The 22,151-nt window shown below is 50.5% G+C and overlaps 3 protein-coding genes across 7 annotated transcripts; all 3 read right to left on the reverse strand.

The window, feature by feature from the left end:
* Nucleotides 1–1,751: 1,751 nt before the first annotated feature.
* Nucleotides 1,752–6,110, reverse strand: LOC124472729 (T-cell acute lymphocytic leukemia protein 1-like). 3 transcript variants are annotated; one of them, XM_047027733.1, is made up of 4 exons: nucleotides 5,964–6,110; nucleotides 4,278–4,803; nucleotides 3,368–3,456; nucleotides 1,752–2,285 (listed from the first exon to the last, which is right to left on the reverse strand). In XM_047027733.1, exons 2-4 carry the CDS (start codon nucleotides 4,769–4,771, stop codon nucleotides 1,816–1,818), a joined length of 1,053 nt encoding a protein of 350 aa, XP_046883689.1. In that variant the 5' UTR covers nucleotides 4,772–4,803; nucleotides 5,964–6,110; the 3' UTR covers nucleotides 1,752–1,815. The 3 variants fall into 3 exon arrangements, with proteins under 3 accessions (XP_046883689.1, XP_046883690.1, XP_046883688.1); XM_047027734.1 differs by having other exon boundaries at nucleotides 3,368–3,453; nucleotides 4,278–4,834; XM_047027732.1 differs by having other exon boundaries at nucleotides 4,278–4,834.
* A 1,451-nt stretch (nucleotides 6,111–7,561) lies between these two features.
* LOC124472759 (uncharacterized protein KIAA1614-like) lies at nucleotides 7,562–18,534 on the reverse strand. Of its 3 annotated transcripts, none has more exons than XM_047027778.1 (9): nucleotides 17,767–18,534; nucleotides 14,692–14,740; nucleotides 13,474–13,626; nucleotides 11,040–12,154; nucleotides 10,766–10,919; nucleotides 9,422–9,629; nucleotides 9,088–9,200; nucleotides 8,728–8,918; nucleotides 7,562–8,581 (listed from the first exon to the last, which is right to left on the reverse strand). In XM_047027778.1, the coding sequence occupies exons 1-9, from the start codon at nucleotides 18,452–18,454 to the stop codon at nucleotides 8,388–8,390; spliced, it is 2,865 nt and encodes a 954-aa protein (XP_046883734.1). In that variant the 5' UTR covers nucleotides 18,455–18,534; the 3' UTR covers nucleotides 7,562–8,387. The 3 variants fall into 3 exon arrangements, with proteins under 3 accessions (XP_046883734.1, XP_046883733.1, XP_046883732.1); XM_047027777.1 differs by having other exon boundaries at nucleotides 9,422–9,626; nucleotides 11,040–12,157; XM_047027776.1 differs by having other exon boundaries at nucleotides 11,040–12,157.
* A 32-nt stretch (nucleotides 18,535–18,566) lies between these two features.
* Nucleotides 18,567–22,095, reverse strand: LOC124472399 (protein SOGA3-like). Its single transcript, XM_047027192.1, has 3 exons — nucleotides 21,219–22,095; nucleotides 18,637–19,561; nucleotides 18,567–18,577 (listed from the first exon to the last, which is right to left on the reverse strand). Exons 2-3 carry the CDS (start codon nucleotides 19,538–19,540, stop codon nucleotides 18,567–18,569), a joined length of 915 nt encoding a protein of 304 aa, XP_046883148.1. The 5' UTR covers nucleotides 19,541–19,561; nucleotides 21,219–22,095.
* Nucleotides 22,096–22,151: the final 56 nt, after the last annotated feature.

Raw genomic sequence — 22,151 nt, forward strand, 5'->3', positions numbered from 1 at the left:
CTCCAGTCTGCAGGTTGTAGGACAGACACTTCACTGCTTTCAACAGGGTTTATTTAAGTATTTCATAGAAAAGTCATTGATTGCTTTAACATTGTGAATAGATATATATCAAACAACAAACAAGGTATTATTTTTCCTCAAACAGAACATACAATTCATTGCCCCTTAGATTTATGAATACAGGGAAACCAAGGTACCAAGATGGACAGCTCTCTGATGTACTGATTAAGACCTGCTGGTGAGTAGAGTCATCAGAGAGAGAGAAGGAAGGGGGGAGGAGAGAGAGACAGGGAAAGAGTGGGAGAGCGTGAGGGAGAGAGAGAGGGAGGGGGAGAGAGAGACAGAGAGAGAGGGAGAGGGGGGGAGAGATAGCGTGAAGAAGAGAGAGACAGAGAGAGAGGGAGAGGGGGAGTAAGAGCGTGAAGGAGAGAGAGACAGAGAGAGGGAGAGGGGGAGTAAGAGCGTGAAGGAGAGAGAGAGAGAGAGAGAGAGAGAGAGAGAGAGAGAGAGAGAGAGAGAGAGAGAGAGAGAGGGGGGAGAGGGGGATAGAAAGCATGAGGGAAAAAGAGACAGAGAGGGAGGGAGAGGGGGGGAGAGACAGAGATAGAGGGAAAGGGGGGGTGATTATTTTAGTGTACCTTACTAAACTACAACTGCAGTACAGTAAAAACCATCTAAAACACTGTACAAACGTCTTCATCTGTGTTCTGCTAACGACTGGTACCTAAACAAGCTTCAGCAGACTGGTGTCATGTCCTGGGCTCGTATCTCCAGGACCACGCGTCTAACACACGGTACCACATCCCCTCACATCACACACACAACAGTAGCATGTTACATATTAGGGTCACGTAACTGTGTCTCTGCTCATCACTGGGTTATTACCTCCGCTTCTTCAACTCATCTTACTCCTCCTCTCCTCCTCCCCTTCCTCTCCCCTCTACACCTCCCCTTCCCTCTCCTCCTCCCCTTCCCCTCCTCTACCTTCTCCCCTCTCCTCCTCCCTCTCTCTTCCTCCTCTACCTCCTCTCCTCCTCCCTCTCTCTTCCTCCTCTACCTCTTCTCCTCCTCCCCTCCCTTCCCCTCTCCTCCTCCTCCTCCTCTCCTCCTCCTCCTCTCCTCCTCCTCTCCTCCTCTCCTCCTCCCCCTCTCCTCCTCCTTCACTTCTCTTCCTGTTCCCCTGCTCCTCTCTTCCTCCATTCCTGGACAACATCTAACATGCAGAATTTACACTCTGGTCTTAAGCTGGACCAGGGGACCTTCCCATCTGAGTAATCTACTGAGATCTACTGTAGAGATCTAATGTTGGTAGATCTCCTGACCCCTGAGGCTCCTCCCCCTCCCTCTGAGGCCCCGCCCTCTGGGCCCTGGAGGGGACAAAAGACATCAGGGGACCTGATGGAGTCATCCCTCCTCTCCATCTCTCCCTATCTCATCCCTCTCTCCATCTCTCCCTATCTCATCCCTCTCTCCATCTCTCCCTATCTCATCCCTCTCTCCATCTCTCCCTATCTCATCCCTCTCTCCATCTCTCCCTATCTCATCCCTCTCTCCATCTCTCCCTATCTCATCCCTCTCTCCATCTCTCCCTATCTCATCCCTCTCTCCATCTCTCCCTATCTCATCCCTCTCTCCATCTCTCCCTATCTCATCCCTCTCTCCATCTCTCCCTATCTCATCCCTCTCTCCATCTCTCCCTATCTCATCCCTCTCTCCCTATCTCATCCCTCTCTCCATCTCTCCCTCCCCTCTCTCATCCTCCTCACATCACCAACATCATCACCATCTTCATCAACATTATCACCACCACCATCATCATCGCCGTCCGGCGCCATCTAGTGACCGTGCGGAGCGCCGCAGGTCCCTGGAGGTCCTGGGGGCCGGTCTGGTCCTGGTGGCCGGAGGAGAGTCCTGCTCCTCGGGGAAGCTGTCTGGGCTGGCATCCCCGTCTGGAAGACTCCCACAGCTGGACCCTGGAGACAGGGCCTCCAGCAGCTCCTCCCTCCCTGCGCCCCCCGCCCCTGTGCCCACCGGCCCCCCGCCCTCCACCCCCCCGGCCCCCGTCACGGTCCGCGCCCCGCCCCCATCCTGGTCCTCCAGGAGCTGGGACAGGAAGCTGATGTACTTCATGGCCAGACGCAGGATCTCGTTCTTGCTGAGCTTCTTGTCGGGGGGGTGGGTGGGGATGAGCTTGCGGAGCTCTGAGAACGCCCCGTTCACGTTCTGCTGCCGCCAGCGCTCACGACTGTTGGTGAAGATGCGGCGCACGATCTTGGGCTGGCCCGCTATGAAGGGGGGTGGGGGGTGGAGAGGGCAGGTGGGGAGGCATGAGAAGGAGGAGTAATCAGCTCTATAGAGTTCCTGGCGACTAAACCTCTCTAGAGGTCATCAACATGAGGAAATATCTTCCCTTCCCTTCTCTGCTTACACACACACACACACATACACACCAGCTACAACTGCCATCAACAATTGCCTGAAATGAATCAAGGATGGATGGATTAGGATGGAGAGATGGAGGGGCGTAAGGATGGAGGAGTGGTGAGAGGTGAAGGAATGGTGGAGGGGTGGAGAGATGGAGGGATGGAGAGATGGAAGGTGGAGAGATGGAAGTGTGGAGAGATGGAGGGTTGGAGAGATGGAGGGGTGGAGAGATGGAGGGGTGGAGGGGGGAGAGATGGAGAGATGGAGGGGTGGAGAGGTGGAGGGATGGAGAGATGGAAGTGTGGAGAGATGGAGGGGTGGAGAGATGGAGGGGTGGAGAGATGGAAGTGTGGAGAGATGGAAGTGTGGAGAGATGGAGGGGTGGAGAGATGGAGGGGTGGAGAAATGGAGGGTGGAGAGATGGAGGGGTGGAGAGATGGAGGGGTGGAGGGGTGGAGAGATGGAGGGGTGGAGAGATGGAGGGTGGAGAGATGGAAGTGTGGAGAGATGGAGGGGTGGAGAGATGGAGGGATGGAGGGGTGGAGAGATGGAGGGGTGGAGAGATGGAGGGTGGAGAGATGGAGAGATGGAGAGATGGAGGGGTGGAGAGATGGAGGGTGGAGAGATGGAGGGGTGGAGAGATGGAGGGGTGGAGAGATGGAGAAGGTGTGGAGAGATGGAGGGGTGGAGAGGTGGAGGGTGGAGAGATGGAGGGTGGAGAGATGGAGGGTGGAGAGATGGACGGGTGGAGAGATGGAGGGGTGGAGAGATGGAGAAGGTGTGGAGAGATGGAGGGGTGGAGAGATGGAGGGTGGAGAGATGGAGGGTGGAGAGATGGAGGGGTGGAGAGATGGAGGGGTGGAGAGATGGAGGAGGTGTGGAGGTAGACTACACAACAGAGATGACAGCAGTGTAGTCTGCTTAAGATCTAAACATCTCCTACCCTCGTCGAGCTCCACCTCATAAGGCGCCGGGCGCCTCTTCACCCTGCTGCTGGGGTACATCCCAAACTGCTCCGGCTCCCCCTGGCTGCTGGGAGGAACACACACGTGAGAAACACCACACACACACACACACACACACATGAGGAACACCACACACACACACACACGTGAGGAACACCACACACACACAAACGCATGACTAGCATGGTATACACAGTGCACACACACACACACACACAAATGAGGAGTACGATACACACACACACACACAAATAGCACAGTATACACACAGACACATAAGGAGCACTACACATTCATAACTTGAGAAGCACACACACTAACACATGCACGAGGAGCATGACACACACACTCTCTACATACAGTTTATACATATACACACATATACATATACATACACAACACAAACACAGTGTATACACAACACACAGTATTTCTATACGCGCACTCAGTGGATGCAAGCACACACATATACTATATAGCATATATACATATGTATACATATATGCATATATATACATGCCTACTGTATGCATACAGTATAGACACAATATACTTATTTGTACAGTATAGACATGTTTGTACATATAGACAAACACACCACAGTCTCCTTTTCATTTTGAATGAAAATGTATCACATTTCATTGGGTCAAATAACCAGGCTAATATTTCATAAATGTAACAGGGCCACAGACATAATAAACAACATTACTACGTTTCTACTGCTAAGTTGTGTTTTCAAAATAGCATTAAAGGGTTTGACAGCGCACAAAATGCCATACATGACATCAGATAAATTATTACGATTTTTTTTTAAGGTAAATAAAAATGACCAAAAAGTATTTGTCATTCCTTGACATTGTAAAATAATAAAAAAAAATCTTAGTTTACCTGTTGATAGCCAGAGGTTGTGCCAGGTTGTACAGCATCGCTCGCGCCGGGATAGGGAACGCGTTTGGGCTCAGCTGGACCATTCGAGCGTCGTTCAGAACGTCTCTGTGCGGCAGCGGCAACGGCAGCGGCACGGGAGGTCTGCGAAGCTCCGTGATCGGTACCGTATGTCTGTCCGCTCTCAGCTCTCCCGCCTTTATAATGCCTCTCCTCGAGAGCTCTATCACGGGCACTTCCCTTTTCAGGTCAAGGGCGTCGCGAGTTGTTTCCTTGGCAACGCCGTTGGTGATGATAGTCCCATTTAGCGCGCTCTGAGGAGGAGCGTCATCAGACTCTGCTCCCTCCTCCTCCTCCGCGAACTTCTTCTCCTCCTCTTCCTCTTCCTCCTGCTCCTCCTCGTGCTTGTATCCATTCGCAGTGGCGACGGAGCTCGGGCTCGGTCCACGAGACTCCTTACGAGGACTACCGACCTCCCGTGTCCGTGTCTCCATCATCCCAGCCGCCAGAGAGGCCTAGCAGTGCCCTCCTGGGACCGCGGACCACAGAGGAAGAAATAACTGTTTGCAACACGGACAGAAAGTGTAAAGCTTCAAGTCTATAGAAATACATGTTGATTTGATTTGAAGTGTAAATGTCAGATTTATACCGCCTCCATTCCTCCAAGACAGGAGCGAGTGAGCATCTTAAATGATGTGACATATCCTAATTTATGAAATCATCTTTTATAATCTAAACTATAACTCACACACACATACACACACACATGTTGTAAACTCAGTCAGAACACGGATAAACGGACAGTTTCGGCCATGTTGCTGTAGGGAGGATTTCCAGCCTACTGAAAGCCTATTAGATCCGAGAATGGGCTACAAATTAGCACAATGAATTGTCTGAAAATTTAACAATTGTGTTGATTATTTCGAGTTGATATGAAGTGGTTTTAAATTCAGTTTTGGTCTCTGTCCAGAGCTCAAGGTCTAACGAAATTCGCCGTTAGGCCCTTCCTTCTGAACGTCTAAAATTGACAGAATAGCTTCAGTCAGCTTAAACCCTAAATCGGTATTTCCAAAGAACGAAACGTTAATTTGATAGCCTACCACTTTGTTTGCTTGTTCTTGCTAATCCGTTTATTTTGGAGCATGTTTATTAAGATTTATAATTATAAAGGATCATTCTGAAATGTATTTTTTGATCTGGTATCGCCGTCTGAAATCCATTGAGTTTGTCATTTTAAGTCCTGTGATCGATTCTTTCAAGATTGGGTGTTTAACATGGGCATATACAGACATTGAATCGAACGTGAAATAGAATACATGTCTATTTCTTACAATATTTTATTTCAGAAAATAGGCCTTTGTCAATGACCATTTAAAGCAACGATCTGAACACTGAGACTATCAGTTTCCTAAATCTGTAACTCCGGAGTTTTTCTATTGTATTTTTTTCTATCGTATCATAACGTTTCTACGCATCAATTAAAATGACAATATCACACTTTAGTTAAGCTACAAAAAAAAATCCTCTGAAATGGGCCTTGTCTGCTTCATTCCAGTGTCCGTCCGAACGAACAATAACTGAAAACACCGAAATATAACACAACATATCCTTCATCAGAAATCAACGTAATAACCTTCGAGTGTTGTATAAAAACGTGATAATAATAAAGACATTTCGATTTTCGCTTACCTTTCCTGACGTGTTGTTGATGTTAGTGTGTGAGTGGAGCCATTTTGTAAGGGGGTCATCCATATCTGGGTGTTTTTTTCCAGCCAGAGGAGCGACTGTGTGGAACTGGAAGTGATGTTGGAGTTATTCCTCACCGCATCCCGCGCGCTGTTCGGTATGGGGAGCGGAACACCGGCTCAATGTGGCCAGGAGAGATAAGCGCGCGGCAGCGGCCTCCTCGCTTGCGATAAGCCGCTAAACCCATTATTTATGAAATGATTCATTATTATTTGGCTGTCGTAGGCTATATAGGCTCATGGAGGGCAAGGCATAAAGAGATACGGAAGCAGCTTAGAGGCGATGGAAGCGAAGCCAGAGGTGAGGTAGTTAAAACGCGTTTGATCTGGGAGTAAATAAACGAATAGTGAATGTTTTGAATAAGATGCACTCCGGTAACACGTGCATACTGCAAGACTAATTACTCACCTGTATGACAAGAAAACTAAGATAAATCTAAATAAGAATGTTATTTATACACATTAAAAAGGCAAATAATAATAGGCCTATGCACATTAAGAATCCCAGTATTAAAACTGTCTAAGAAAAGAAATATCGGATTTTCTATTTGTATTTAACCTAAACATTTAGAAGGTTATTAATTAGGCATACTGTACGTCTATAATAACATATTCTATGAGCCTACAATATCATTAAATAATTTTAATGTATTATAGTATTGATCAAAATGCATCTTTAAAGATCCACCTGAAAACACTGACATCCTCTGATGCCCCCCGGACGGCACTGTTCCCTGTCACGTGCTGTCATGGCGGGGTGGCCCGGGCTGGGAGTCACGGTCAATTTATCCTTGCTCCCACGGGGCCACATGGCCGGGGGAGATAACCTCGTATCAGCGGTGCGCCATCAGAGAGAGGACGGGGAGTATCGGGCTGTGACAGGCCTTCACCGGGCGCGCGGACAGGACGGACGGCCAGGTAATATTGATTCAGTTTTTTTTGACTGCTTCAGGGATGGCTGTCACTGTTATTTAGGCTGTGGGCCTAATCCACTTGGTAAATTAATGAATAGGTCTGTTGGCCCTTGAATAGCGGCAATCTCAGCGCATGGCTCGTTATTTATCCCGTTCTGTTTGTTATTAGGCTGCACCTATAAAACATCACACACACACACACGCAGCACGCACCCACACACACAGACACATACACGCACACCGTAGGCTATTAGGTCTAAATTAACAAACTGGTCTTGTAATTAGCCTAACATATTTAGGCTATCGATAGAAATCCAAATAAAGTGAAGGAATTGACAGAACGGGCAATACAGGCAAAAAAAACACTGTGCCATTTGAACGGAAGCTTTTGTGGTTAGAACTCCAATGCGTTCAGTCATGATATTTTCTCGCTGTTGATGTCCTGTACAACGGCAGTCACGAGCACCATCCTGCATCGCTCAAGACAACCCCCATCTCTCGTGCAACCCACAAATCTGTCACACGCCAGTGTATCTTCACGTTTGACATACAGACCACTTAGTGGTCAACAAAGAATATGCAAATATATGCAAGGCATTTTCTCATAAGGTTAATCATAATACCTAGGCTATTTATTGTTAGACAAAAATAATAACACATTCAGGTTTCAGCAAACATAGCTTCTCTACAACATTACAACCAGTCAACAGTAATTCAATAGAAAATTCTTCAATTATTTTTGCATAAACTTTGATTTAGATGTTAAAACGATTTTATCTGAATTGTAATACTATAATGATATTATGTCATTTGCTGAATTAACATAAGGAGTGCTTTACTGAGAGCATGTGCCTGGACACTGCTGTGTCCTGGGTCCTGTCATTATCCAGGATGTTTCAGTTTATGCTTTTTTAGCAGTTTTCCAAATAAAAAAGGTTTAGCGCTTTTTCCAAATAAAAAAGGTTTTCCCAACAGTGGCGGTCCTCAATTTACAAGACAGAGTTTTACTAGACCCTGAGCTGAATCACCTTCTCTGGTGTTTGTAGAGATGAGGTGTTTCTGTAGAGATGAGGTGTTTCTGAGAGGGTGTAGATAAGGTGTTTCTGTAGAGATATGTTTCTGTAGAGATGTGGTGTTTATAGAGAATGTGTGAAGATTACAGTCACTGTTAGTGGAATGGATGAATACATGTTTAACTATTCCGGTTCTTGTACGTTCCTGTGTTCTTGTATGTCTCAGGTCTCAGTATAGCCTAGGTTCCTGCAGGTTCTCAAAGCTGGTGTCTGTAGGTTCCCTCTCAGAGATGGTTCCTGCCAGGTTATTTTGTGTTCTCTTTATTTTCAAAAATGTAGTTCCTCCAGTTCTCCTCGGGTTCTCCCAGGTTCCCCAGTCCTCCAGGTTCCCCAATCCTGCAGGTTCCCCAGTCCTACAGGTTCCCCAGTCCCCCAGGTTCCTCAGCGGGGGCTGCGGCGGCAGGGCAGGATGCGCAGGGAGGCAGTGCTGTCTCGGGTCATGAGCCGGGTCACCTGGTCCAGGGTCAGCCCGCCCACAGCCTCCCCGTTTACCTCTAGGATCTCATCCCCTACCCCCAGCAGCCCCATGTACTGCCCCTCCCCTGGGCCGCCACCCACCTGCTCTATGTACACACCTGAGGGGGGAGGGGGGGGAGAAGGGGGGAGAGAGTAGAAAAGGGGAGAGAAAGAAGGGGAGAGAAATATTCCTATTTTAATTGAATACATTTTTCTTGTGCTGCACTGGGGAAGTGGCCTCAAACATGGAGGCATGGTCTCCTACCTGTGTCGGGGCGACCTTTGCCCCTCGAGATGAGGAAGCCAAAGGGTCCGTTGGGTGGCCGGGAGATCTCCAACAGCAGGGTGCCGTCCTGGAGGGGCTGGGACAGCACGGGGCGCAGAGGCCCCCCCACGGGGCGCAGGCCCACCCCCGGGGCCAGAACCTCTTCCACACTCAGGGCCCTCTGGAGCTCCCTGGGGGGGAGGTGGGGGGAGGTAAGGGGGAAGTAGGGGGGGTATGTGTGCAGAGTGTGTGGAGATATGGGTATGTATGTGTGGAGGGATGACGTTTGTCAGAGTTAAAAGGTGAAAAACACGGATCTCTCTTTATCTTCTTCTCTTCTATACACACACACACACAGACCTGGGAGCCAGTCCGTAGGGCACGTGCAGCTCTCCCAAGATGGTGGAGCGCTCGGCTCTCCTCTCCAGACTCTGCACCGACGACGCCTTGCGCAGCTGGGCCAGCGGGGACACCTGCTGGAGCACCCCGGTATTACAACCACAACATAACAGCCAACACAGGCTAACTACCAGAGGAGACCGAGAGAAGAGGAGAGGAGAGAAGAGAGGAGAAGAGAGGACAAGAGAGGAGAGAAGAGTAGAAGGAGGAGAGAGCAAATGAGCAAAGCAAAGCAAAGCAAAGGAGAAGAGAATAGAATAATAGAGGAGAGGGGGAGGAGGGTGGCAGTACTGACGGTGTTGAGGGCTTGCAGGGAAGGGGTCCTCTGCAAGCGTGTGGGGGAGTGAGGCCTGCGGGTGGGGCTGGGGGAGCTGGTGCGGGGGGACGGGACGCTGAGCTGCTCCATGCTGCTGGAGCGACCCCCCTTCACCAGCCTGCCAACGCTGTTCAGACCCAGGGAGGAGAAGAACCGGCGCAAGGACAGCTTCCCTGGACCCCTGCTGCTGGAGAGAGGGTCACGTCAGGAGGGGCAGGGGTGCAGAGGTGTGTGAGGGGTGTGTGTGTGAGGGGTGTAAGCTGTCAGTGTCTCTGATGGGACAGTGGGGGGCGGTGTTGGCTGTATATTGACAGCTCTTACATGTATATTGACATCTCTTTACATGTATGTTGACATCTCTTTACATGTATATTGACAGCTCTTTACATGTATGTTGACATCTCTTTACATGTATGTTGACATCTCTTTACATGTATATTGACAGCTCTTTACATGTATGTTGACATCTCCTTACATGTATATTGACAGCTCTTTACATGTATGTTGACATCTCTTTACATGTATATTGACATCTCTTTACATGTATATTGACAGCTCTTTACATGTATATTGACATCTCTTTACATGTATATTGACAGCTCTTACATGTATGTTGACATCTCTTTACATGTATGTTGACATCTCTTTACATGTATATTGACAGCTCTTACATGTATGTTGACAGCTCTTACATGTATATTGACATCTCTTTACATGTATATTGACAGCTCTTACATGTATGTTGACATCTCTTTACATGTATATTGACAGCTCTTTACATGTATGTTGACATCTCTTTACATGTATATTGACAGCTCTTACATGTATGTTGACAGCTCTTACATGTATATTGACATCTCTTTACATGTATATTGACAGCTCTTACATGTATGTTGACATCTCTTTACATGTATGTTGACAGCTCTTACATGTATGTACCTGGGAGTCAGGTGGCTGAGAGGTTAGGGAATAGGGCTAGTAATCTGAAGGTCGCCAGTTCGATTCCCGGCCGAGCCAAATAACGTTGTGTCCTTGGGCAAGGCACTTTACCCTACTTGCCTCAGGGGAATGCCCCTGTACTTACTGTAAGTCGCTCTGGATAAGAGCGTCTGCTAAATGACTAAATGTAAAATGTAATGTGATGTATGTTGACATCTCCTTACATGTATGTTGACAATGTTGACTCAAAGCTACATACAAAGAGCATCCAGAAGGTAAAGCAGAAAATCAAGGATCAGAGATTCTAAAAGTGTTTCAGTGACCGTGTGTCTAGCTTAAGTCTGTGTCTCTACATCATCCGATGCGTGGGCGGGGCCAACTCACCGAGCTCCTTCAGGGCCATCCTCCCATTGGCCCTCTGCCTTCAGGTGCTCCGACCGCAGAAGTTCCGCCCTCAAGTCGTCCGTCCTGGACACGCCCAATCCCCGGGGGCGGAACTCTGGAATGGGGGGGGCGGAGTCACCGGCCAGCACCACACCTGGGGAGGTGAGGAGATGAGACAGGTGAATGAAATCTTACAACATTACGTCAGTTTATCTGCAATAAAGAGGCAGTATATACAAAGTCGTACAAGGTCAGGGTCAAGTCATGTCCTCACCTCCATCCGAGGGCGTGTCCCAGAGTTCGGCTGGCGGAAGGTCGGGGGTGATCCTGGCAGAGGAGTACCGGAGAGAGGAGGGCCGTATGCAGGGCACCAGGGCGGGGGGCCCCGCAGCCTGGGAGGGGGCCAGTCCCCCCTCAACCCCCGTTTCCAGGGCCCCCAGCCCCACCGGGCCCCTGGGTTCCCCGGCCTGGCTCAGCCTGAACTGGACGGAGGGGCCGGTAGAGGGCCGGGGCCTGCAGGAGGACTTCAGAGCAGACTTGATAGGCAGTGGAGGGGTGGGGCTCTCCCTGCTGTTACCCACCGGAGGGCGCTCTGCGGGGGCGGGGCTCTCTATGGGGGCGTGGCCCCGGGGCCGTGGGAGGGAGTTGCGTCTCTGGGCCCAGGAGGGCCCGTACGGCCCGTTACCGGACTCCAGACGGCTCTCTCCCTTACGGCTGCGTCGACGCAGCTTCCCAAACCCTGACCTCTTCCCCCAGCTGCCCCCGCCTCCCCGGCCCCCCCCGCAGGCGTCCTCCCCCAGGATGAAAGCACCCGCAAACGTCACCACCGGCACTTTGACTTTTGCTCCCTGGACGCTCAGTTCCGATTGGCTGGGAGGTGGCGCCCATCGAGAGGTCGGCTTCTCTGATTGGTTGTCGTTGGGCAGCGAGGGGGTGGGAGCAGCCTGGGGTTTGCCCGCCATTGGAGGAGGGTCTCTCAGGATTGACCCACATGCCTCACACTTCCTCAATGTCACTTCCCGTCCCAATGCAGTCTCCAAGCTCGCTGGCCCTGCCTCATCCGGTCTGGGCGGGGCCACGGCGATGACAGGGTCCACCCTCTTCTCTTTTTTCCCCGCCTTGAGCTTGTGGCTCCGCCCACGCTCCCTCACCCTGTCTAGGTAGCGAGACTCCGCCTCCCTCTCTGATTCGTCCTCGAACCGCACCCGTGTGGGTGAGTAACCTTGGTGACGCAAGCGCCGGTCGCCGGTGGAGGAGTCTGTCTCCTGGGGAACGAGGAGTGGGCCGGGTTGGGGTGGAGCTGGAGCAGGGACTTCCTCTGTGGTTTTGAGCTCTGCAGGGTTCTGGGGAGGAGCAGGGCTGTTGGGGGGAGGGTGCTGGTGCTGCCTCCTGCTGGATGGGAGGAGAGGGAGGTGAGGGAGGGAGGAGAGGGAGGGAAGGAGAATGAGAGGATGAGAGGATAGAGGGATGAGAGGATTTAAGCAGTTGTTAAATGACTGGTCATGCTATTGTAACTTAAACCTTGCAACCCTGGAGTGAATGACTAGCTTCACAGCCACATCACCGTGACAACAGAACATCCAGCCTCACAGCCACATCACCGTGACAACAGAACATCCAGCCTCACAGCCACATCACCGTGACAACACTCATCCAAATAGACAATACATCAAAGCCCTGTGTAATCCTCAGTGTATGTGCTATTTGCGTGTGTTTCCACTACTGCGTTTGTGTCTCTGCTACATTTACATTACGTCATTTAGCAGACGCTCTTATCCAGAGCGACTTACAGTAAATACAGGGACATTCCCCCCAAGGCAAGTAGGGTGTGCCTTGCCCAAGGACACAACGTCACAACTAGGGCGGGGAATCGATCCGGCAACCTTCTGATTACTAGCCCGAGTCCCTCACCGCTCAGCCATCTGACTCCAATCTGCTAATGTGTGTGTGTGAACCCCTGTGTGTGTGTGTGTGTGTGTGTGTGTGTGTGTGTGTGTGCGTGTGTGTGTGTGTGTGTGTGTGTGTGTGTGTGTGTGGGGGCCGGTAGTGTTGGGGCTAATAGGAGCAGTATGAATGCACACTGCAGACAGGTAAGCAGACAGGTAAAGGGATTGGAGGATGATAAACACTGGAGGAAAACTCTCTGTTTCATAAACATGATTACATAAGACAAACAGCCTGGTGGCTCACAGCCTCCATCAGCTTAAGCACAGTTATGATTTCAACACTAACAGCAGTTACATAACAACAGCTCACTGAGGGAAACACTGGAGGAAGAGGGAGGGAGAGACAAAGAGAGAGAGAGAAAGAGAGAGAGAGAAAGAGAGAGATAGAAAGAGAGAGATAGAAAGAGAGAGAGAGAGAGAGAGGGATAGAAAGAGATATAGAAAGAGATAAAGATAGAAAGAGAGAGAGAGAGATAGAAAGAGAGAGAGAGAGGGATAGAAAGAGATATAGAAAGAGATAAAGATAGAGATAGAAAGAGAGAGAGAGATAGAAAGAGAGAGAGAGAGGGATAGAAAGAGATATAGAAAGAGATAAAGATAGAGATAGAAAGAGAGAGATAGAAAGAGAGAGATAGAAAGAGAGAGATGGAAAAAGAAAAACAGACAGAAAAGGAGAAGGAATACACACAGACATACACCTACACGCACGCAAACGACACACACACACACAGACATACACACACACACACACGGCGGACTGACAGGTGGTTGTATCTCTGGTCGGACTGCGAGCGGCGAGTCGGTCTCTCTCCTTTGACGTGATTGGACCGGGCCTTGAGGCGAGCGCGCTCCAGCAACAGCTTAGCCTGCTCATGTCTGGGGCTCAGAGGAAGCTCTTCTGATTGGAACAGAGACCTGTCAATTAAGAGGGAGGGAGGGACAGACACCTGTCAATCAGAGAGAAAAGGTTAGTAGAGAGAGAAGGAAGATATGATAGAGGGAGAGGGAGATGGAGAGAGAGGGGTAAAAGACAGAGAGAGGGAAGAGAAGTGGGTAAGGAGAATGAAGGGTTAGTGGGGGAAAGAGACAGGAGTGAGAGAGTGAGAGAGTGAGAAAGAGAGAGTGAGAGACAGTGAGAGAGTGAGAAAGAGATAGTGAGAGACAGTGAGAGAAAGAGAGAGAGAGAGAGAGAGAGAGAGAGAGAGAGAGAGAGAGAGAGAGAACAAGAAAGAGGGAGGGGATGTGTAACGGCAATTACATTCATACATTTTTAAACAACTGATTTGCAGCACCTAACACAGCCTGTGGAGATATCGGCCCCTCCCCCCCCCTACCCCTCCCCCCCCCCCTCCCCCTACTGCGCCTCTTCTCCTAAGCCCTCTTACATCAGAGTAGAGGAGCATCAAACCAGTCACACACATACCATACACACACACACACATACCACACACGCACACACATACCACACACACACACACACATACCACACACATCACAAACACAAACACTGGCTTAGTATTGTAGTGCGTTATTCCATGCAGGGTTTATCCTCTCTGCTGGCTGTCAGGGAGCTATGATACCCTGGGATTAACCCCCAACGCATCATCATCCTGGGACAGGGGACATGCTACGTAGCATAGTGTGCCAACACCCTATGCACAGCTACATTCATAGCTTAGTGTGCTAGCATACTGTACACAGCTAAACATGTCATTTACCTCAACAACATTCTCTCTGACAACTGACTCATCTGTTTACAAATGACTCATCCAGTAATCCACCAGAATTTGAATTGGTTGACCTGAGAACTGACTAACTCACATGGTTAGAACTGACTCATATAGTTAGAACTGACTTATTTGGTTAGAACTGACTCATTGACACACCTGGGGTTATTCTAATTCACCACAAGTTGGACTGATTCACCTGAGGTAGAACTGACTCCCCTAACAGGAGAACGACTCCCCTGGGTTAACTCACCTGGGGTAGGACACAGGAACCAACCTGTTGGAGTCACTGTCCAGGCAGCCTGGCCGTGAGAGGGAGTACACACAATCATCAATAAACAGAGACGCACACATCATCAATAATTATCAATAATCATTACGTAAAGATGCACACACACACACACATCATCCTGTACACACACACACATCATCCTGTACACACACACATCATCATCCTGTACACACACACACACATCATCCTGTACACACACACACATCATCCTGTACACACACACATCATCATCCTGTACACACACACACATCATCCTGTACACATACACACATCATCCTGTACACACACACATCATCATCCTGCACACACACACACATCATCCTGTACACACACACACATCATCCTGTACACACACATCATCATCCCATACAAACACACATCATCATCCTGTACACACACACACATCATCCTGTACACACACACACATCATCCTGTACACACACACACATCATCCTGTACACACACATCATCATCCCATACAAACACACATCATCATCCTGTACACACACACACATCATCCTGTACACACACACACATCATCCTGTACACACACACACATCATCCTGTACACACACACATCATCATCCTGCACACACACACACATCATCCTGTACACACACACACATCATCCTGTACACACACACACATCATCCTGTACACACACATCATCATCCCATACAAACACACACATCATCCTGTACACACACATCATCATCCCATACAAACACACACATCATCCTGTACACACACATCATCATCCCATACAAACACACATCATCATCCTGTACACACACACACATCATCCTGTACACACACACACATCATCCTGTACACACACATCATCATCCCATACAAACACACATCATCATCCTGTACACACACACACATCATCCTGTACACACACACACATCATCCTGTACACACACACACATCATCCTGTACACACACACATCATCATCCTGCACACACACACACATCATCCTGTACACACACACACATCATCCTGTACACACACACACATCATCCTGTACACACACATCATCATCCCATACAAACACACACATCATCCTGTACACACACATCATCATCCCATACAAACACACACATCATCCTGTACACACACATCATCATCCCATACAAACACACATCATCATCCTGTACACACACACACATCATCCTGTACACACACATCATCATCCCATACAAACACACATCATCATCCTGTACACACACACATCATCATCCTGTACACACACACACGCCAACAATAATGATCAATAATCAGTAAAAACAAAGCTGAGGTCTTCCCATCAGCTGGTCTGGTATTTCAGCTCATAACCCCTCCAACTACAGCTTAATCCCTCATATGCAGGTATTAAAGTTGCTTAGAGTGAGATCATACAGGCCAGCCCCCCCCCCCCCCCCACCCCCCCACCAGGTCTTACGTAACACCTGACTGCAGACCATCCTGTAGTCAGGTCATGCTATCCTGCAGTCAGGTCCACACATGAACGCATGCAGGAAAACAGAGAGGCTGACACATGGATGCTCACCTTTGCGCTAATCCAACTTGACACACACACCTACACACACACCTACACACACACCTACACACACACCTACACACACACCTACACACATACTTTCACACACATCATGCTCACACTCAGATTGTTATAAATAGCAGTTAACATCTGTTGTCCATCCAGCTGTTCATCACATGACTCTCACACACTCACCTCAAGTTTTACCCCCACCCTCTCCTCAACCCTCACCCCACCCTCTCCTCCACCCCCACCCCACCCTCTCCTCCACCCTCTCCTCCACCCTCACCCCCACCCCACCCTCTCCTCAACCCTCACCCCCACCCCACCCTCTCCTCAACCCTCACCCCCACCCCACCCTCTCCTCAACCCTCACCCCTACCCCACCCTCTCCTCAACCCTCACCCCACCCTCTCCTCCACCCCCATCCCACCCTCTCCTCAACCCTCACCCCCACACCACCCTCTCCTCAACCCTCACCCCACCCTCTCCTCCACCCCCATCCCACCCTCTCCTCAACCCTCACCCCCACACCACCCTCTCCTCAACCCCCACCCCCACCCCACCCTCTCATCAACCCCCACCCCACCCTCTCCTCCACCCCCACCCCACCCTCTCCTCAACCCCCACCCCACCCTCTCCTCCACCCCCACCCCACCCTCACCCCCACCCCACCCTCTCCTCCACCTCCACTCCCACCCCACCATCTCCTCCACCCCCACCCTCTCCTCCACCCCCACCCCACCCTCTCCTCCACCCCCACCCCACCCTCTCCTGCAGCTAGGGCTGGACGGTGTGGCCTAAACTCTATATCAGAGAAAGGTTGAAACAATATTCTCAGTACTGCAGCCTCTCACTACTGCAGCCTTCAAATTGTGAAAGTAACGTAGACTTGCGCAGCAGAAATCAGCTAAGCCAAATTCATTCCAGTATATTTCTATACCGTTCATACCATCCACCCCTCTCCTCCTCCACCCTAACCCTCTCCTCCACCCTCATTTACACCCTCTCCTCCAACTTCTCGTTAAACATCACCTCCAAATCCACCCTCAGTCCAACCCTAGCCTGACCTCCACCCTAATTTACCTACATCCTCACCCCCTCACTATCATCCTACTCACATCAAACACCACACAGCTGCCCAGGTTGTGATTGGCTGGATAAAGCATGACCTAGTAAACACAGCCAGCTGGCCGCGTCGTGAGAGGCCTGGTTCAGACAGCGTCATGGAAATGCTTGTGACCAACGACACCCTGAGAGCTACTCTGGTTATGAATAATGATTTCCTTCATGCACTTCTGTTACCCATACTTTCTCCACCCTGTTGCCCAGGCAACACACACACCTCCTCCACCCTGTTACCCAGGCCACCCCCACACCTCCTCCACCCTGTTACCCAGGCAACACCCACACCTCCTAAACAGTTGAATATGGGTATCACCAGATGTCATCTTTCTTCCACCACCTGAACATAAAGCAAAGGTCTCCATACCTTCTCTATCCTCCCTCCTGCTGACCTCGTTTCCATAGCGATACGGGTTGTCAACGCAGAGCCCCTCCTCCCGCTCGGGCCGCCCTCGTCTTCCTCGGGCCCTCTGATTGGCTTCCACCCTCTCGTCGATGGACAGAGCACCTCCCTGCGAGCACACGCTCTCACAGCTGTAAGCCCTCCACAGCCCTCCCACCGGCAGCCCAGGCTCCGCCCCCCGCCCTTCACACCTGTCCAGATAGCCATCCAGGCCAGGCTCCGCCCCCCGCAGCTCACACCTATCCAGGTAGCCATCCGGGCCAGGCTCCACCCCCCGCCGCTCACACCTGTCCAGATAGCCATCCAGGCCAGGCTCCGCCCCCCGCCGCTCACACCTGTCCAGGTAGTTCTCTAGGCTGTCAGAGCGTTGGAGCTCCCAGGGGGTTGCCATGGCACCGCCCCAATCTGCTTCCTCCAGCATGGTTCTCTGATGCTCATCAAGCTCCTTCACAGGAAGTGATGCGGTTGGACTGTAGTCCTTCGCATGAATTAATGAGGTGTAATCCTGAGTGTAGTCCTTCACAGGAAGTGATGAGGTCAAAGTGTAGTCCTTCACAGGAAGTGAGGTCCTAGAGTAGTCCTTCACAGGAACGGATGACATCAGAGTGTGGTCCTTCACAGGAAGTGATGAAGTCAAATTGTAGTCCTTCATAGGAAGTGATGTTGTCAGACCGTAATCCTTCACAGTAAGTGATGTAGTCAGACTGTAATCTTTTACAGTAAGAGACGACATCAAAGTATAGTCCTTCACAGGAAGTGAGGTCCTAGAGTAGTCCTTCACAGGAACGGATGACATCAAAGTATAGTCCTTCACAGGAAGTGATGTAGTCAGACTGTAATCTTTTACAGTAAGAGACGACATCAAAGTATAGTCCTTCACAGGAAGTGATGACATCAAAGTATAGTCCTTCACAGGAAGTGATGACATCAAAGTATAGTCCTTCACAGGAAGTGAAGCAGCAGCACACAGTGGCTCTGCACCATTCAGGTGGAGCGTCTCTGGACGCACTACTCTCCAGAAGCCTTTAGGGGGCGCCCAGTGTCGAGAGGAGGAGGAGGAGGATGTGGTGGTGGAAGAGGAGGAAGAGGAGGCAGAGGTCATCAAGAAGGAGAGAGAGGAGGAGGAGGGTGGAGCAGGCTTTGAAGGAGAGGGGCCGTCTGTGGTGCTGCTCGAGACGTCTGTCTGGAGGTTCTCCACACTGGACCCCTCGCCTAGGCCTCGAGGAGGAACAGGCTGACCAGAGGCAGTCCGAACTGGGCCTCCGTCAGAGCCGCTCTCCCCCCCCCTCCTGGAGTTCCGGGCCTCTGGTTCCCCGGCCGTGTCAGGTGGGGAAGTGTTTAGATGTAGTCTGGCCACCTCCACCTCCACTTGCACCTCCAGCTCACCATCCTCCTCCTCTTCCTCACTGCTGCTCAATATCGCTCCAAACTCGGGGTACTTGAGGGAGACTGGAGGGTTCACCCTACCCTTGCCACGGGCCTTCTCTCCGGGTATGACTAGGGACCAGCCGGGCCCCCCAGGCTGGATGTCTGAAGTCCTCTTGTCTCTCCTCCTCTCCCTCCGCCCGGGCCGGTAGGATACAGCCCTCACCTTGGTCTGTAGGGTGTGCACGGCAGAGCCAGCCAGCGGGGAGGGGGGCGAGGGAGGGGAGGGAGGCCCAGGCTCAGACGCTCTCTCCTGAGGAGGGGAACACGAGGGAGATGCCTCTCTCTGGATCTCCACTTCCAGGTCTTCCATGGAGCACGGCCAAGACAGAGCCTGGGGATCGATGGAGGTGGAGGGATGGAGGGGGAGGGATGGGGGGGAGGGATGGATGGAGATGGAGGGATGGAGGGGGAGGGATGGAGGGGGAGGGATGGAAGGGGAGGGATGGGGGGGGAGGGATGGAGGGGGAGGGATGGGGGGGGAGGGATGGGGGGGAGGGATGGATGGGGAGGGATGGAGGGGGAGGGATGGAGGGGGAGGGAGGGATAGAGTAAGGGATGGAGGGGGAGGTATAGAGTAAGGGATGGAGGGGGAGGGATGGATGGAGATGGAGGGATAGAGTAAGGGATGGAGGGGGAGGTATAGAGTAAGGGATGGAGGGGGAGGGATGGAGGGGGAGGGATGGGGGGGAGGGATGGAGGGGGAGGGATGGAGGGGGAGGGATGGATGGAGATGGAGGGATAGAGTAAGGGATGGAGGGGGAGGTATAGAGTAAGGGATGGAGGGGGAGGGATGGGGGGGAGGGATGGAGGGGGAGGGATGGATGGAGATGGAGGGATAGAGTAAGGGATGGAGGGGGAGGTATAGAGTAAGGGATGGAGGGGGAGGGAGGGAGGGGGAGGGATGGGGGGGAGGGATGGAGGGGGAGGGATGGATGGAGATGGAGGGATAGAGTAAGGGATGGAGGGGGAGGTATAGAGTAAGGGATGGAGGGGGAGGGATGGAGGGGGAGGGATGGGGGGGAGGGATGGATGGGGAGGGATGGGGGGGAGGGATGGAGTAAGAGATGGAGGGGAAGGGATGGAGGGGGAGGGATGGGGGGGGGGGGTGGATGGGGAGGGATGGAGTAAGAGTTGGAGGATGGAGTAAGGGATGGAGGTGGAGATATAGAGATGGTGTTGGACAGGGAGGGATTGTGGTGGAGGAGAAGAGGGGGGAGAATGAAGGGGGATACAGCAAATGGAAGTGCAGTATTGGAATAGAAGAATCTGAGGTTACAATGCACATGCAGAAGGGTTAGCCTACATATCTAGCTACAACAGATAAAGAGATAAGACAGGTAGATATAAAGGCATGACACTATACAGGAAGTGGGTGGGGTGGGTATAGGCAAGAAGTAAAGCATTTGACCGCAGGATAAAAGGTTCTAATCCCCCCTGTAGTCATTTTGGATTAAAGCGTCTGATGAAGCAAAATGTTGTGAATGTGTTGAACTCGTCATAAGGCTGAACTCGTCATACGGCTCTATATGATACGTTCTTGTCCCGCAGCTCAGACGGGCTCGAGGCCCGCACGGTGTGACCTCCAGCCGCAGTGTGTTATCTTGTACCCAGAGATTAGAGCACACACACGGCTAATCCCCCAGGTGATCATGTTAGGGCGACCATGATGCTGTCATATCTACTTCATCAAGGGAATCTGACAGAAAGTTTCATATTCAGAGGATGAATAAACAATATATTATATAACAAATAAACTCCCAGATAATATAAATAAATGCGTGATGCGTCTCTTGGTTGAAATCCGATCAAATATTTCCAAACTCTCAAGCATTGAGCAATGATAATCTCTTAGCTTTCACTGTTGTTATTCAAGAAAAGGCATAATATAGGTTTACAGACTGTCGTTGAATCCTGATTTTCAAATCCAAAACACATTAGTAGCCTGCAGATATTCATAACAATATGGAGAGACAAATTTAGCGCCAAACCTTTTCAGATCCTGATTAATGTCCTCCTTGGGCGCAAATCGTTTCAGAAAGTTACGTACCGCACAGAAAGAGAGCGCTGAAAATATAATTCAATAACACTGGCGCACCATCACTCAAACTAACGTGCATCCTGAGACCGGTAACCGGGAGAATTATTTGTATGTCATAAAAAAATCGCGAGCCGATAAACCATATTTAGAAATGGAACAACTTTTCCCTGTGGACCAATAACAACACGAGAGGACTGCGCGTCTGTCGGTGTCCCACGGTAGAAACCGAGTAAGGACTGTGCTCGAGCGTATAGCCTACCACGTATACCACTCGAGCTGGGCGGTCTCTCAATATTCATGATTGGTCCGCTAATCCTCATGGAAATGAGACGGATTAGACAAAAACTGAAATATAAAAATGGTCCAGCCTTAAATTTCGCACTGGTGAACGGACGCAATTTGTTGCGTAAGACAGTGCAGTCGACGGGAGCTTGTACAGGCTCGTCCACAGCGGCATCAAACTAATCATTTCTACTGCACACCTCTAGTAATTGTATTGATGTAGCGATACAATTATTGGACCGATATGGCCTGTAGTTTGGGGGTAAACAGAGGTAAAACAAGCTACATGCCGTAGTTGCCTATAGCCTGCAAAACCTGTTACCAAGAATAATTTTCAAAATATTTTCTTCACAAAGGCAAATTAAACATTTGTTTGAAGACAACTAGGCGGCTATCTCTCTTTCACACTGTCTCAAAAATTGTAACTATTCACAGCTAAAAATTGAAGGGGCGCGACTGATTCAAGTTGGGAAATTGGGGCAATGTAGTATAGGCTACCACTGTCACCAGATGTGATCGAGGCGACAGATGTTCAAAGCTTCCAGTCGGTTTTTGAAGGTACAGAGTCTAACCAACAGATGGCACACTTGGCCCGCACCAC

This window comes from Hypomesus transpacificus, chromosome 10 (assembly GCF_021917145.1).
Source record: "Hypomesus transpacificus isolate Combined female chromosome 10, fHypTra1, whole genome shotgun sequence".
Lineage (NCBI taxonomy): Eukaryota > Metazoa > Chordata > Actinopteri > Osmeriformes > Osmeridae > Hypomesus > Hypomesus transpacificus.